General features: G+C 43.2%; 1 protein-coding gene across 1 annotated transcript in view; it reads right to left on the bottom strand.

Moving 5' to 3' along the window:
• Positions 1 to 17,925, bottom strand: part of cenpf (centromere protein F) — a 102,362-nt gene extending 84,437 nt beyond the window's left edge. The window contains exons 1-2 of the mRNA XM_078557066.1: positions 17,644 to 17,925; positions 13,410 to 13,605 (exon numbers count right to left, since the gene is read on the bottom strand). Of these exons, the coding sequence (XP_078413192.1) occupies positions 13,410 to 13,571 (162 nt within the window). The 5' untranslated portion in view covers positions 13,572 to 13,605; positions 17,644 to 17,925. The remainder of the gene's footprint in view (positions 1 to 13,409; positions 13,606 to 17,643) is intronic.
• Between the last annotated feature and the right edge of the window lie 249 nt (positions 17,926 to 18,174).

Raw genomic sequence — 18,174 nt, 5'->3', positions numbered from 1 at the left:
TAAAGGGATCGAGAAGGTGGGAGTGGAGGAGCCTCAATCCTTGCAACTGACCAACAGGTTAGAGTTTCTTGCAGCTCGTATGGACAAGAGCACGGGCTGCAATGTGGGTGAACAGGTTGACCATGGTACAGGAAGCCATTCAAATGGGGGAGTTAAAAAGAATGTAGCGGTAGTAGGGGTCAATATAGTCAGGGGCATAGACACTGTTCTCTGCAGCAGAGAGCGAGAATCCAGAAGACTGCCTTGTCTACCCGCTGTCACGGTTTGGGATATCTGCTCAGGGCTGAAGAGGAACTTAAAGTGGGAGGAGGAGGATCTAGTTGTCGTGGTCCATGTAGGTACCAACGACATGGTAGAACTAGGAAAGAGGTTCTGCATAGAATGCATGAGGAGTTAGGCGCTAAATTAAAAAGCAGAACTCAAAAGGTAATAATTTCTGGATTATTACATAAACCATGTGGTATTTGGCATAAAAGTAAATAAAAGTAGAGAGATGAATGCTCAAAAATTGGTGTGGGAGTAGGTACCAGTTATTGGGGCACTGTCATCAGTAGTGGGGGAAGTGGGGGCTGTACCGAATCGTACTGGGATCAGTGTTCTAGCGAGTCGTATAATAAGGGAAGCAGAGAGGGCTTTACACTAAACAAAGGGGGGGAGACTGTGTAAATTCAAGGAAAATGACACGGCAATAATAGGTCACGGTAGCTATAAAGGTAATGATAGTCACAGTATGGCTAGCAGGGACAGTGATTGCAAACTTATGAGTGTGCCAGCAGATAGGGCCAGAGTTTACAAAAAAAGTTTTTTAAAAAACTGAATTAAGGTATCTGAATTCCCACAACATTCTCCAGATAAATTGTGAGCTCAAATAGAAATTCATATGTATGATCTGATAGCCACAATTCTGTAATTCCAGAAGGAAATCAAAGCTGTGACCTGAATATCCATCAGTATGCGACATTCAAGAAGGACAGGAAGCTGGGAAAAGGTGTGGGGGTAGCTCAGTTAATTAAAGAGGGCATTAGTACTGTAGCGAGAGATGATCTTAGTTCTAAAGATCAAGACATGGAATCAGTTTGGGTGGAACTAAGAAATAATAAGGGTCAGAAAAAATTGGTGGGATTTGTTTATAGACAGCAGTGATAATGTAAATCACAGTATAAACCAGCAAATTAGAGGTACGTGTAACAAGGGTAATACGGTAATCATGGGGGATTTCAATCTACTTATCGACTGGGTAAACCTATTTAGTACGCATGTTGTGGAGGACAAATTCTTGGAATGTATGCAAGATGGTTATCTAGTGCAGCACATTGAGGAACCAACAAGGGAACGGGTGATTTTAGATGTACTGAAAAAGGGCTAATCAATAATCTTGTTGTAAAGGAGCCTTTAGGAAGGAGTGACCATAATATGATAGAATTTTAAGTTACGTTTGAAAGATGTAGTTCAGTCAGAGACTAGGGTCTTAAAACTAAACAAAGGAAATTATGAGGGTATGAGGGACAAATTGGGTATGGTTGATTGGGAAACTAAATGTTAGTTGTTGCTTGTCTACTCTCATATCTCTTAATGTAAAAACCTAATATACACACACTTTCCAACAAAAATATATTCCTTTAATACATAAAAACACAGCAAGGAAAGTGTTCCAACTGTGGCTAACGGAAGTAATCAAGGATTGTATTAGATCGAACAAAGAAGCGTATAAAGTTGTCAAAAAAAATGGTAAGCCTGAGAATTAGGAGCATTTCTGATGCCTGCAAAGGAAGACCCAGAATAAGAAGGGGAAAATAGAATGAGAGTAAACTAGAGAGAAACATAAAAATGCGCTGTAAAAGCTTCTATAGGTATGCAAAAACATAAAGTTTAGCAAAATCAAATATGGGTCCATTTCAAGTGGAGTCAGGAGAATTTATAACGGGGAATAAGGAAATGGCAGAGAAACTAAACAAATACATTGTGGCTGGCTTTAAGGAGGAAAATACTAAAAACATCCCAGAAATAATGGAGAATCGAGGGACTAATGTAAATGAGGAACTGCAAGATATTATTAGTAAAGAAATATTACTAGAGAAAATAATGGGACTTAAAGTAGACAGATCCTCTGGACTTGATGATCTACATCCCAGAGTGTTAAAAGAGGTGACTGAGGAGGTAGTAGATGCATTGGTGGTCATCTTTCAAAATTCTACAGTCTCTGGAATGGTTCCTGCAGATTGAAAGGTGACAAATATAACCCCTCTATTTAAGATAGGAGGCAGAGAGAAAATGGGGAACGACTGACCTGTTAGCATGACATAAGTAGTAGGGAAAATGTGAGAATCTATAATATAGGATGTGATAACAGGAAACAGGAAATAATGGTAGGATTGGGCAAAGTCAGCATGGATTTATAAAAAGAAAATCACATTTAATAAAGCTGTTGGAGTTTTTTGAGGATGTAACTAGCAGAATAAATGAGGGGAAACTAGAGGATGTGGTATATTTAGATTTTCAGAAAGCTTTTAAAGGTCCCACACAAGAGGTCGGTAAACAAAATTACAGCACATTGAATTGGGGGAACATACTGGCATCGATAGAGAACTGGCTAACAGACCTTGGCGTGCGGGTGCGTGCCCAACATGCACGAGCGTGAAATAGCGTGTAATAAAATCGTGCGAGCATCCCGACGTCATTGTGCACTCGTGATATTTTGATCGACAGTGCACCTGCCAACAATTAAGGGGACTGTTAAGCCCATTAATCGATTAATTAACTAGAATTTTTCCCTGCCTGTCCAATCTTACGGTTGGCAGTTGGGTGAATTGGCCAAGTGGTCTTTTTATTTTTGAGGAAACCTCAACCACGGGTAGGATGAGGTTTCTGATGTTAATTAAAAATAAAAATTTTCAGAACTCATTTACAACATGTCCCTGCTGACAGAGTCACATGAGGGGGCATGTTTTCCTTATTTTTTAAAAATGTTATTTTTAATGTGGAAAAACTTCAGCTCCCTGAGGTAGTTCTGTGCCTTCAGGGAACTTTTACTGAGCACACCCGCATGCATGCGCTGACTTCCGCCCTTGCCCTCCTCCCCACCCAGGCAGCACTGAGTGTTTGAGCATGCAATTCAGGGCCCATTCATGGGCAGCGGACCATTGCACAGCCGCTCCAGAGTCCACCCACCACACCTGCTATGTGAGGGGAAAATCCTCCCCGTAGAGTAGGAATAAATGAGTCATTTTCAGGCTGGCAGGCTGCGACTAGTGGGGTACAGCAAGGATCAGTGCTTGGGCCCCAGCTATTCACAATCTGTATCAATGATTTGGATGTGTGGATTAAAGGAAATGGCCAGAATTTTCCAGCCCTTCACGGCAGCAGGATCCTTTGGTCCTGCCGAAATGAACGGAGCTTTCAATAGTTCTCTGGCCCCACCGCGGGGAAACCCGCTGCTGGGGGGCTGGAAAATTCTGGCCAATATTGACAAGTTTGCAGATGACACAAACCTAGGTGGAAGTTTTGAGTTGTGAGGAGAATGCAAAGATGCTTTAAGTGGATTTGGAGAGGCTAAGCGGGTGGGCAAAAAATCTGGCAGATGGAACACAATTTGGATAAATGTGAGGTTAACCACTTTGGCAGGAAGTACAGAAAGGCAGAGTATTTCTTAAATGGAGAGAGGCTGGGAAGTGTTGAGCTTCAAAGGGACTTAGATGTCCTTGTACTAGAGTCAAAGCAGCAAGCAATTAAGAAGACAAATGGTATGTTGGCCTTTGTTGCAAGAAGTTTAAAGTATAGGAATAAAGATATCTTACTGCAACTATATAAAGCCTTAGTGAAACCTCACCTGGAGTAGTGTGTGCAGTTTTGATCTTCTTACCGAAGGAAAGGTATGCTTGCCATAGAGGGAGTGCAATGAAGGTGCACTAAATTAATTCCTGGGATGGAGGGATTGTCCTATAAGTAATGATTGAATAGACTGGGCCTTTATTCTCTGGAGTTTAGAATTGAGAGGTGATCTCATTGAAACATACAAAATTCTTACAGGACTCGATAGGGTTGATACAGGAAGTATGTTTCCTCTGGCTGGGGTGTCTAGAACCAGGGGGCACAATCTCAGAATAGGGGGAAGGTTATTTAGGACTGAGATGAGGGGGAATTTCTTCACTCAAGAGGGTGGTGAATCTTTGACATTCTCTGCCCCAGAAGGTTGTGGATGCTCAGTCATTGGCTATGTTCAAGACTAAGATCAATACTTTTCCAAGATCTCATTGAATGTTGGAACAGGCTCAAAGGGCTGAATGGCCTACTCCTGCTCCCATTTCTTATGTTAAGAACGAAGTTCAATAACCTCACTCAAGTGCTCAAGGTAAGTGCACATCTGCATGTCACATCTCACACACCACGCTACCCACTTCTCCATTGCTCAATGTAACATATCCTCATCACTCACACGGCATTGCACCCTGAAACTCAGAATTCACTCCAAACACCCTGACATCACACCCCACTGACACATATCTTTGAAGCATGTAGCCACACATATGCCTCTCACTGCCCAGGCCGCATGTGTTTTCTGCTGCCAAAGGGAGTCTGTGTTCCACATTTGTGTAGACTACCCAAGATTGCAGTGCCTTTTAGTTATTTGAAGAGGCTGCTTCTTAATTACTGGTTGTACTTCAGCCCCATGCTCCTGATCTTTGGTCATCCAGTGCAGAAGGGGCTGGGGAGGGGGTGGACCTCCTTGTAAGACTGTTCCTTGGCCTGGCCAAGGTGGCCATCACCAGGTTCAGGCAGCAGGCCTCTGACCTGATTGTCTGAACATGGCTATGTTCGTGGCCAGGTAGCCCTGGAGAGGAAGCATGTGGTGTCCACCAGTACGCTAGGCGTCTTCCACGACCACTGGGTGCTGGGGTGCATTATCACCCCTGGAAATGATGTTGTAATTTGATTCTGTAAGTTTCCTTTCACGTTTTGATTCTTGTTACAGTGCCCCATCAGGGGCTGTCATCCCCTCTCATTTATTGATTTTTGTTTAATTTATTGGCTTTTGTTTTACTAAAAACAGTGTACCTGTCACTGCTTCCATGTAACTCCAGCTATTCAGCTGTGGCAGGCACCACCCAAACACACAGACCCACAGTGAATGACGTTTAGCTCCCTCTCTTGCAGGTGGAGGTTACCCACAACAAGAGAAAAAGTCAGGGGGCTAGAGGAGAACCAGGTCATGTACATCCCCTCAGCACCCTGGAGGAAATGGCAGAACATTGATGCACATGCAATGCTGCAGGGCCAGTAGCATCTGGTGCAGTAGAGGCTAATCTGGATTAAGGCACTGCTGCATTATGCACCTTCTCCAGTAACTCCTAACCACATCCTGAAAGGTGCCATAAGATAGAAACTACTAATGGAGTGACCATGGACCTTCTGATTTTCTTCCCTTACCACTATCTTACGACGTACAAGCAGAAGTAGGCCATTAGGCCCATCAAGTCTACTCCACCATTTAATGAGATCATGGCTGATCTGATAATCCTCAACTCCACTTTCCTGCCTTTTCCCCATAACCCTTGATTCCTTTACTGATTAAAAATCTGTCTATCTCAGCCTTGAGTATACTTAACAACCCAACCTCCACAGCCCTCTGCAGTAAAGAACTCCACAGATTCACTATCCTCTAAGAAAGTCATCCTCATCTTTTACTTTTCCCTTATGCCTTTGTACTTTCCGATCACCAGCTGCTCAGACACTCCAGCAGCAAGTTAAGGGGCAAAAGAAGGAAGATAAGCCTAGAAGAAGCACCATCACTCAACCTAACACTCAGCCATGAACCTTATAGGCCGGTTTCGAGTTCTGATCTCATGCATTGAGTCAATGAGCACGTGCGCTCCAAGCAGAAAGGGGGTAGGTTAGCTCATGTGCGAACTCTCCAGAGGGCAAGGTCACACACTAGTTCTGCTGCAGGTGACTCAGATGAGGACCTCAATGGGGCAAACTACAGGAGAACATTGATGCACATGCACACAGAGATGCTCACCTTTATTCACTGGTTAGGAAGATGGAGAACTCCGATTCCACCATGGCAAAGGGCATCACACAGAGCTTGGAGCCCATCCTTTCCATCATAAATGTGGTGGGCACCTCCATGGTAGCACTGCCAGACCGACTCAATACAGCATCTAATGGCCGCTGTCTCAGTTTCCACTGCAGCATAAGCAGAGTTCTGCCAATGCATCAATGCTGCAGTCAGGCAGAGATCATGGGCAAGATTTTAGTTTATTTTAATGGCGGCGGGAATGTATTGGGATGCTAGCCCAACATGGCTCCATATGTTTCTGACCCTCCCTTGCCTCTCAGCCTATCGCCCCAGGGCCACAAAAATTCTGCCCCATGAGATTCCTGGCTTCTGGCATGCAAGTGCAAACAGCTGCCATCATGGGTCTGTGCTCAGTGGGGCATGTAGACTCTGACAGCAGGTAAGCAATCTGTGCTCTAGAGTATGATAATGAGTGCAGAGATGCCACCCCATGGGAGTGGCATCATAGAGTTTAAACCTGCTGCCCTTTCTCAGGGTGGTAGCATTTAAGCTCCCACCACTACCACTCTGCCCAGGTCTGTGCCATTGTTTCTCAACTAGCCAGCCAGCCCAGACTGCTGTCATCCATGCTGGCGTTGCACAGTCCAAAGCAAAACTCTCAAGGCCTAGAACAACTCAGGGGCATCCTGAACAGCCATCTCCAATCACCACCAGGGAAAATCAGCAGCCTTCCACTAGATGTGTTGTACTGGGGTAGCACTGCATATGAGCACTAGGCCAGGCAAGGACATCAGCAAGACAAAAGTTGTTGTATGAAGGTTATTGCTAGTCTTTATTGAACAACGTAGGCCAAGGGGACTTTGTCATGAGGGCTCTGAAATGGATATGTAGTATAAGGGATGGTGAGTCTATGCTAGACATAGGGGAAGTAGCTTTCAAATGAAGCGAAGCCCCACTATCCAGTCCCTCTCGCTCCATCCAGATGCAGCTATGGTCGCCTCGCTTTTTCCTCCTCCTTCAGTGGCCATCCAGATTCCAGGGGGTAGCAGCTAGGCCCTCATATTAGCAAGGCTGTGGAGGACACAACACACCACCACAAACATGGAGACCCTCTTGTAGGGAAACCAACCCCCATCCCCAATCTGCTTCCTTGACCATCTAAACAGCGAAACGTATGCTTCAGTGGACTTATGGCTTGTTCCACATTGTTACACGTGGCTCCAAGGCTTTCGTTGCAGGCTCACTGACTTCATCTTTGACAGGATTGAAGGGGCTCAATTATCCATGTGTGGAAGGGGTAGCTCTCATTTGAGAACAATTCCTTGATGTGGCTGCAGACTAGCTGCACATTTATTGAATGGTGGCCCTTGTAATTACCCCAAAGAAATAAGGGGCAGCAGTGCAGTTGATGGCACCATCAGGAAGCCACCTTCTCCTGGTGATCCCTCCTCATGGTGAAGAAGTCGTCCAGCTTTGCCATCTCACCTCCCACAAACTTTTGTGAATGGCAAATTGAGATTTTGCTGTCACATGTAGAGTAGATATAATGGGGATCTTCATTATCCTAATATAGGCTGGGACAGTGATAATATAAAGGGCTGTGGGAGGGAGGGTGGTGGAGGTGGGGGGGGAAAAAGGAGAGTTTCTGACGTGTTCAGGAGGAATTTCTAGACATTGAAATGTCTGGTCCAATGAGGAAGGAGGCATTGTTGGATTTGTTTCTGAGGAATGAGATGGATCAAGTGTAAGTAGGAGAACATTTATGACACAGTAAGAACAGTATCATAATGTTTAGGGTGGTTATGGAAAAGGAGAAGGCACAATCCAGAGATAAAACATTTAATTGGGGGAGGGCCAATTTTGTTGGGGTGAGAAAAGAACTGGGCAAGGTAATTGGAGCTAAAGATTGGCAGGCCAAACTAACACAACAATGGGCTGCCTTTACAGATGGTTCAGGCATATTCAAACAAGGAGGTAGTGCAGGACAAACAAAGTCAGAGCTCCATGAATGATTAAAGACAGAGTAAGGTGAAGCAGACAAAGGGCATGTATGACAGATGTCAGGTTGAGAATACAAATGAGAACTGAATATGAAAAAACAAGAAAGAGCAGCAAAGAGAGAGTATGTGAAGAGACTAGTAGCCAATATAAAAAGGGAATCTAAACGTCTTTTATAGGCATATAAATAGTAAAAAGGGTAGTAAAAGGAGGAGTGGAGTCAATTAGGGCTCAAAGATAAAAAAAGAGAATATACACAGAGACAGAGGGCATGGCTGATGTACTAAATGAGTACATGGCATCTGTCTTTACCAAGGAAGGAAATATGGCAAAAAAAAATCAGTCAAAGAGGAGGTAGTTGAAACACTCGATGGGCTAAAAAAAAAATGATAAAAAGAGGAGTTGTTAGAAAGGCTGGCTATAAGTTGATATGTCACCGGGATTGGATCAGCTGCATCCAAGGATCAAGGAAATAAGGATGGAAATTGTGGAGGCACTAGCCATAATCTTCCTATCGTTTTTCAATACAGGTTTGGTACCAGATCATTGGAGAATTGCAGATTCAAAAGGGTGGAAGGATAAACTCACTACAGACCAATCTGCTTAACCTCAGTGGTGGGGAAGCTTTTGGAAATAATAATCAAGGGCAAAATTAACAGTCACTTTGACAAATGTAAATTAAGGAAAGTCAAAAATTTAAAAGGGACAATAGTGTTTAACTGACTTGATTGTTTTTTTGATGATGTAGCAGAGAGAGTTGACAAGGGTAACGCAGGTGTGATGTACATGTACAAAGATGTGGATAAAATGCAATGTTATAGAATAAAAGGGATAGTGACAGAATGGATACGAAATTGGCTGGGTGACAAAAACAAGTAGTGGTGAGTTGTTTTTCAGACAGGAGGAAGACATATAATGGGGTTCTTCAGGAGCGAATATTAAGGCAACAACGTTCCTTGATCTATATTAATGACAGAGGCTTGGGCGTGCAGGGTGATATAAGACTTGGAAGCATCAGGACCTGAGAGGAGGATAATGATAGACTTCAAGAGGACACAGACAGGCTGGCTGAATGGCCAGACATTTGACAGGCAAAAAGTGATAAATTTTGGTAGGAAGAACAAAGAGAGGCAATATAAAATAAAGGGTACAATTCTAAAGGGATGCAGGAGCAGGGGGACCTTTGTGCACAAATCATGGCTGGGCAGGTTGAGAAAGCAATTAATGAGGCATACAGGACCCTGGGCCTTACAAGTAGAAGCATAGCATGGAAGTTAGGTCGAACCTTTATAAAACACTGGTTCAGTCTCAACTGGAGTATTGTGTTCCGTTCTGGGCACCAGGATTTAGGAATGACATGAAGGTTTTAGATACAATGCAGAAAAAGATTTAGGAAAGCAATTCCAGGGTTGAGAGACTTCGGTTACATGGGTAGATTGGAGAAGCTGGGGTTGTTCTCCTTCAAGAGGGTTGGGAGGAGATTTGGTAGAGGTGTTCAAAATCATGAGGGGTCAGACATAGTAGATAAGGAAAAACTATTTCACACTGGCAGAAGGGTCAAGAACCAGTAGACACCAATTTAAAGGTGAATGACAAAAGAGCCAAAGGCAACATGAGAGAGGAAAAAAAACTTTAAAAAGCACAGCAAGTGGTTAAGATCTGGAATCCACTGCCTGAGAGTCTGGTGGAGACCAATTCAATCCTGGCTGTCAAAAGGGAATTGGATAATTAGTTGAGAAAAATATTTACAGGGCTATGGAGAAAAGGCAGGGGAGTGAGATTAGCCAAGTTACTCTTGCAAACATGACAGGCTGCTTCAGTGCTATAACCATTCTATGATCCGATCCCCAATTTTATTAAAACATAGTTGCAAATACTGAAGAAATATTCTTGATTATGACACCATCTAAATAAATTGTTACAAAATACATTTTATTATTTCATACATTCCACATTTAATTTCTATATTTTTGTTAGAAACTTTTAGAATTCTAAAGTTTTTCCAATAAACAATTACATGTCATTTTTCATTTGCATTCATGGAATCTTAACATTTAATTTTAGATTGTTTTAAACCAACATTTGCTATATTCCCAATGCCATAGAAAATGTACCATCACAATAATACATTCTATTACTGCACATAACTCTCCTCACTTCAAAAACACTGCTTCAGCAGCAGAATTGTACTATTTTATATGTCTAATATTCCTGCCCTTATAGAGAAAATCAGAGTCATTTACATCACAGGAGGCCATTTGGCCCATTAAGCCCATGCCAGCTCTCCATGGAGCAATCTAGTCAGTTCAACTCCCCAGCTCGATCTCCATAGCCCTGCAGGTTTATTTCCTTCAAGTGCCCATCCAATTTCCTTTTGAAGTCATTGACTGTTTCTGCTCCCACCACTCTCATGAGCAGTGAGTTCCAAGTTTTTAACCACTCACTGCACAAAAATATTCCTCCTCACATTCCCCCTGCATCTTTTTCCAAAACCTTAAATCTGTACCCCCTCATCCTTGTACAATCAGCTAACAGGAACAGTTTTTTCCTTGTCTACCTTATTCAAACTTGTCATAACCTTGAACACTACAAATCTCCCCTCAATCTCTTTTGCTCCAAGAAGAAAAACCCCAGCTTTTCCAGTCTATGCTTGTAACTAAAATCCCCCATTCCTGGGCCATTCTCTCAAGGATCCTCACATCCTTCCTAAAGCATGGTGACTAAAACTGGATGTAATATTCTAGTTTGGGCCTAACCAGAGCTTTATAAAAGGTTTGGCACGCCCTCCCTGAATTTTTACTCAATGTCTCTATTTATGAAGCCCAAGGTCCAATATATTTCACTAACCACTCTCTCAATATGTCCTGCCACCTTCAATGATTGATACACATGCACCCCCAAATCCCCCTGTTCCTGCACACTCTTTAGAACTGTGCCATTGAGTCTATATTAGTCCGTTCCTATTCCTTCTGCCAAAATGGAGCACCTCACACTTCTCTATAAAATTCCATTTGTCACTTACCTGCCCATTCTGCTATCTTTTCTATGTCATGTTGCAGGCAATTTGTATCATCTTCACCAGCAGATTTTGAAATTCTACTCAGTATTCCAACATCCAACTCATTCAAATATAGATAAAACAAAAGCAGTGGTCCTAGCACTAACCCTTGGAGAACACCAGTATCTACCATCCTTCAGTCTGAAAAATAGCCATTTATCAAGACTCGTTGTTTTCTGTTCTTAGGCCAATTTTTTTTAAAATCCCAATTAAACACTGACCCTCCTGTTGCATGAGCCTCAATTTTGTTAAGAGTGTCCCAAATTCACTAACCAATTACAGATTTCCAAGTAACTTTTCAGCCCCGTCCTTACTTATTTCAATACTGACACATACACTGGTCCAATGATGCCCTCACATCTGGTGCCCCTGTACCTCCAAGGATACCATAGAGCATCTCTGTTAGCTTTATCATGAAGATATGCAGACTCAATCCATTGCCACAACTGCTCTATCCATGGCAGCTAAAGGGATGGAATCTTTCATTTTTACAGTTCCACCATGTTTTCAGGCCGCCCAGGCATCTGTGCAGTTTTAGTCAGGGGGACTATCCTGCAAGTGACAAATAGCTTTGTTCATAGAGTGACCAAATTCCTCCACTAGGGAATCACCCTAGTGGAGGTACAGTCGGGGACTTTACATGTCAGCTGGATTTCGCAGAGTACAGGGCATCATGATGGTATTCACAAGGCTTTGAAGAAACCAACTAAGCAACTGTTGTTAAATGTGAACAATAGGAGTTTCATTCTGCAAAGGTCCAGTTTATCTACAATGCAAACAAGGTCATGTCCTCATGCTGCTGCATGGAGCATCAGAGGACAGATTCAGCAGGACATCACCATCAACTTCAGTGGCAGCACTTCAGCCTTACCTTCTACAGACTAGATGACATTAAAGCAGATCTTGGTCCAGTAAGACTGTATGATACATCCTTTGCCTCGACTTTGATATAAAGAAAAAACTTGCATTTATATACCTCACTTCACAACCTGCTTCCCATCTATGAAATATTTTGAAGTGATGTCACTACTGTAATTTAGAGGAATGTGGCAGTCAACCTGCCCATAGCAAGATCCCACAACCAATAATTCAATAAATAACCAGATAATATGTTTGGTGTGACGTTGGTAGAATGATGAATATTGTCGAGGATACTGGGAGAAATCCCATGTTCTTTTACATCTGCTTGAGGGGGCAGATAGGAGTTTAGTTGAGCATCTCATTCGAAAGGAATGTCTTCCAACTGTACAGCACTCTTTCAGCACTCCACTGGAAGTGTCAGTCTAGATTATGTCCTCAAGTCTTTAGAATAAAGTTTGAATCTACAACCAACTGTCACAGGAGGTGAAAGTGCTCCAGCTAAGCAGAAGTTACATTGAACGTTCAACGCTAGTTGTGTTGGGAAAATGGTAAGTGGCCTGTTACTTGAAACATGCAGTTCTTTTACTGATGTTAATTCCTCAACAGGTATTTGGTAGATAATGCTGGAACACTGATCCAGTGACAATGAAGTAATGGTGATACATGACCATGTTAAGGTAGTATGTGATGCGACAGTGGTCACGTAATATCGTTGATCTCATTCTTCTCAGTGGTACACATTGCAGAGGAGTGTTGCTATTGAAATAATCTTGCTGAGTTTTACATACCCCAGTCCCCAAACTTTGTAAATTCTTACCATGTAAGCTACCAGAGCTATTCTGGATTGTACAAGACCAGTTACTATTTCCAGGACAGGCTGTGATGCATTGGGAATCTTATATAACTGGAGTATGAAATTTATAATTGGTGGTTACTAGACCTGGACCTCATTAGCCTCCACAAAAGTAAACTAGTAAATGGCATTGTGCACTGATGGGCAATTAGTAAAATGGGATTTTAAAAGCCCAAACTGTAGCAATGCACTTGGTACTCAATGATGCACATGACGTGATCATGAAGCATACCATTAAAAACACCTTCATTAAATGATGGACTAATCTAACTATACATGGTGTAGAAGGAGTTAAAAGGCTGCAGCAGAGCAAAGGAAATCCCCAACACATCCCATAGCACCTTCCAACTAATTGTTTACTTTTGAATGCAGTCACTGTTATCATGACATGTAGGAAAATGTAACTGCCAGTTTTGCATGAAGCAAGGTCTCAGGGACAGCAAACGATGGTGTTTGAAGGAAGGACATTGGTCAGTACTTTTAAGAAATACTTAGCTCCTCAAGCCCATTGGTGTTCTTCAACTTACAACCCTCTGGCTTAGCTAAGAAAGCTAACACCTAAAAGAAAAAAGCTGACATCTAGGAACAACTAAACTATTTCTAAGCAAGTGAAGAATAATCACCTTTTGCTTTTGTTTCAACAGTGCAGCTTCCAGAGATTCTAGCTGAAATTGTCGTTGCTGACGTTCCTTTTTGAGTTTATCCAGCTGAGTTTCAATCTCCTGTATCTTCTGGAGAGCCTTTGTGGGCAGCCCCTCTTTCCACTCTTCTACAGCCCAGCTCATTTTGCTCAATTTTGTGAAAAATTTAAATTATGAACTAAGAAAATAAAAGGAAAATTCTAGATTAGTCAGAGTCATTATGACACAGAAGGGCACTATTTGGCCCACCAAGTCCATGTCAGAGTTCTAAGATTTTGCTACAATAGTCTGCATGGAAAACATACATACACATCTGTTGTCAAAACAAAGTGTTTATCAATTTTAAACTGAGTGAAGCTTGAGCAGCATATGGCTCCCTTCACATACCAGCAAGAGCAATGGAACAGAAATGACAGCTTAAAAGAAAAAAGGATCATTCCCATTAGGGAAAAAGGACACAAGTCTATAAGCTCGAGATTCATAATAAAGAAACTGATGGGTGGTTCAGAGGGATCGGGAAGGTGAACTAATGGTAGTTTTTCTGCTGAAAGAAATGTTTTGCCACACATTGACGTAGGCTAGCAATAGATGAGAGACAATCAAATTACACACCACTGTAATATAGTGTCCATTCCAGAAAATTAGTTCTGGGGGGCTGCTGCTGGGAATCATTGTTGAGTGAATCTCCTGAGTGGATGAAGTTTCAGAAATTATCTTCCATACACTGACCTAACAAACTAAGACTGTTTAGATCAATAGAGAAGCTGCAAAATCTTTTCAGTTTGCATGTCCCACTTACATGACACAGAAACATCGGATTTAAGAAGGAAAACCAAGATGGTCTGAGTCTTTACAATATTTACCCAGAAGTTAGAAGAGGTTTAATTCTAAGTTTTTCACAGCAACTATTGGCATAACCCTGTTGGAACCATCCAAAGTTTGCGCTTTAAAAATCGCATTTCCGGATAGTTGCCAGTGCAGGGCAATTGCCCAGAGGAAGTTTGTGCTTCTGGGCAATTGCCATGCAAACCCTCATCTGTGAAGCCCCGAGAGGGATTCCCCAGCACATCTTTGGGGTACCCCCCAATCCGACGCTGGGGAGTTCGAAGTTACAGCCCAATATTTAAATTGGATTACAATTCACTCGTGGATCACTACTGTATTTAATAAAAACAAAAAAATGCTGGAAATACTCCACAGATGCTGGCAGACCTACTGAGAGAAACAGAGGGCGAAACTTTAGTGCACCATTCTCAACGGCCACAGGATTACAATTTAAATTTAAAGTGCCAGCAGAGTGCATGGGAAACATGCGATCGCATGGCAGGGATGTTTTTATTTGGTGAAACCTGCCATCAGCTTACAATGCAGCAAGCACAGGTGGGATGCAAAAGAGCTTTCCTGGGCCAATAAGGAGGGTCTGCATCGCAGCCACAACTTTCCTGCCCAACTCGATTGCCATTAACATAAGGCTTATTGAGTGTACAAAGGTGGCAATGATGTTTTTCAAATTTAAATTTCACATTACATTGGTTTCACTTTATTCATTTTGGCAGCTTAGTCAGAAAGTTAAATATACTGGCACACCTCATGGTTGGCACGCAATGATGGTTCCAGAGGAGTTAAGGGCATTTCTTTAATGCGGAAGAAGCGATGTGTTTTCGCATTCACTCTTTATTGAATGTTCAAGTTAATATCCAGTGTTATACTTGCCACTCTGTGGGACATGGCTGAACCTGCAGGTTTTGCTGGCCCTCCCTTCTATGCATTGTAAAGGACATGGCCTGAGGTCACTCTCAGCAGGAATAATTCAAATGTTGTAGGTGAACTCAAAAGTAAGGACTCTGCCAGCCAACATCCTAAGACAGGCCCACATTTGGACAGTACTGCACCACCCGTTAGGCCCCTCATTTTCTTACCTTAACTTCTCCCACCAAACTCAGGACTCCAGGCCCTTCCCTCTTCCACTGCTCATGTCCCTGAACCCACCTTCTGTCCTCTCCCGGATCTCTCTTTCATTTCTTCATGCCCCCAACCCCACTTCACACCAAATCCCTCACCACTGGCTCACCATTGCCAGTCCCAAGCCTCGAGGACAAGGGGAACCCTATCATCATTCTGGGAAGAACAGATGTGTCTGTTCTGATGATGCAACCTTCCACATCAGCACTTCTGACAGGGCTTCATTTTCCTTCAACCAAGGGTTCCCACCCAGCATGATTTACTGCCCCCCCCCACCCACCCCATGTATGATCCATTTCCTGTTCTTCTGCTCTCACCTTCCCTCCCAGAACCATGATAGGGTCCTTCTCATCATCACCTTCTACCCCACCAACCTCTATATTATCCTCTGTCATTTTTGCCAGCTCTAGTCTGATGCCATCATCAAACATATCTTTCCCTGCCCTACCCTTTCAGCATTTCAAATGGACATCACCTTCCATGACACCCTGCTCCTCAGTCGCCCAAACACTCCCTCCCTTCCCTATGGCACCTTTCTGTGCAAGCACAGGAGATGCAGCATCTGTCCTTCCTCCCTTCTCACATTCCAAGACCCCAAATATTCTTTTCAAGTGAATCAACAATTTACTTGTACTTCTTCAATTTGGTATACTGTATTCACTGTTTACAATGTGGTCTCCTCCATACTGGGGAGACCAAACATAGACCAGGTGACCACATTGTGGAACACCTCCATCCAGTCCACAAGAATAACCTCAAGCTTCCTGTTATTTTAATTCCCCACCTTGCTCCCACTCTGACCTTTCCATCCATGGCCTTTCTTGCTGGCTTGTTTCTTTATCCCTTCATGATACATTCAGATAGCTGCTGTGTAGCCATGCATGCCTCATTTGGACACAATCTTTATGCCTTTACTATACCCATTACCACTTTTTTGTCTTTTGCATCATGAAATCTTTTGTTAGTTAAATTCTCCTGCCCTCCACCCTACCACAGACCTTCCCTCAGGTTCTTCCTGCCCTCTTCACTTTCTACTGGCTTAAAGAACACTGATGTTCTGATGAAAGGTCATCAACCTGAAACATTGGGCCAAATCTTTTGAGTGGCACTCACCGTCAGATTGCCACCGCACTCATTTTTTTTTTTAAACCTTGCACCAGAGCTCCGGATTTCTCACTCAAACTGAACCTCTTCAGAAACGCGGAGCATACCTATTCTGTAGTCATTCCTCATAGTGCAGGATCATTAGGGGAAGCCAAGCCACTCCCACTCTTTACATCACTAGCTGCCGTATTCCAGTAAGATTTTAAAAATTCATTTATGGGATGTGGGCGTCGCTGGCTAGACCAGCATTTATTGCCCATCCTGAATTGCCCTTAAGGAGGTGGTGGTGAGCTGCCTTCTTGAACTGCTGCAGTCCATGTGATGCAGGTATACCCACAGGTCTGTTAGGGAGGGAGTTCCAGGATTTTGACCCAGCAACAGTGAAGGAACGGCTTGGAAGGGAACTTCCAGGTGGTGGTTTTTCCATGTATCTGCTGTCCTTGCTCTTGGAGATGGTAACGGTCATGGGTTGAGTTTAAGGTCCCAAAGCCAGTTTGAGAAGCTACAGAACGAAGATAAGTGTCTAAGGCAAGGAGTTGAGGGCAGTAGGGTGGCAGGCAAGTGGGTGAGAATAGTCAGGTGGGGCGGGGAGTGGTGGTGGTGGTGGTGGTGGTGAGTCAGTAGTATAATTATCCAGGAGTTAGAACTGGTTTTAATCCTTCTAACCTTTCATACATAAACTATTCTGGTGAGTCAGAACCATCCAAAGGCTCCAACTCACAATTTCAGAGGGTTCCAGATGCAGGGGGATTGTTCATTCGAAGTTCAAACTTCACAAGCAATTCCCACATAGTGTGTCAAGACTTCCGAGGGATCCTCCAGCGCGCCTTTAAATGTGGGCAGGGGAGGGGGGTACAACCATTTGGAGAACGATGTTCCGGGCCAACGTTAACTGTTTCTCGCCACAGATGCTACCTGTCTTACGAAGTAGTTCCAGCATATTCTGTTTTTAAAAAAAATTATCTTGCTTTTGTATTACTACTGTATTTACATAGTTTATACTTCTATCACAGATCACTCAGCTCACAGTTTACATCGACTTGCATTATGCACACTGCTTACACGGGTTTACACTCTCCCAACCTTGTGCTTGAATGGTTTGCACTACATCCAGTGTTCAATGCTCTTCAGTTTAAAGGATTTTACATACCGTCCGAACTCCAGCTCGGCAGATAGCAAGTACCAAGGTGAACCCATGTAAACACAGCTCACTTGCTAAATGGCTTTGCGCTGTTCACATTTTCCCTGACGGTTGCGATGCAAAGCCCTAGCTCCCAACCGGCCGCTATCAACACAAACCAAGGGAGCGATCTCCAAACCACCTACAAACAGCTTCAGGCCCCGCGCACAGGAACCGACAACAACTCGGACACATCACCGTCAAAAATAAAATATAAAAATGCAAACCTCAGCCGACAGCTCCATCAACACCAACTTCAAATTGTTTCGCTCGAGTTTAAAACCCGTGCGTTAACCAACTGCGCAGCGGTCCCCCAGATCGAGCATTCCTATTGGATAAATTTAGAATGCGCCCGTTTAAAACACGCCCTTGATAGGTCCATTTCAACATTTGACAGGTTCAATGTTTGATTGGTCTTAAATTCAAACTCGAGCCTCTTCATTGATTGGCTGTTTCGCCACAGCCGTTGCGCTATTCGAGTGAGCCCGCCTCTTGATTGGA

The sequence above is a fragment of the Cetorhinus maximus genome, chromosome 14 (assembly GCF_964194155.1).
Source record: "Cetorhinus maximus chromosome 14, sCetMax3.hap1.1, whole genome shotgun sequence".
In the NCBI taxonomy this organism is placed as follows: Eukaryota; Metazoa; Chordata; class Chondrichthyes; order Lamniformes; family Cetorhinidae; genus Cetorhinus; species Cetorhinus maximus.
The sequence above is the reverse complement of the archived record's forward strand: the minus strand, read 5'-3'. Positions and strand labels throughout refer to the sequence as shown.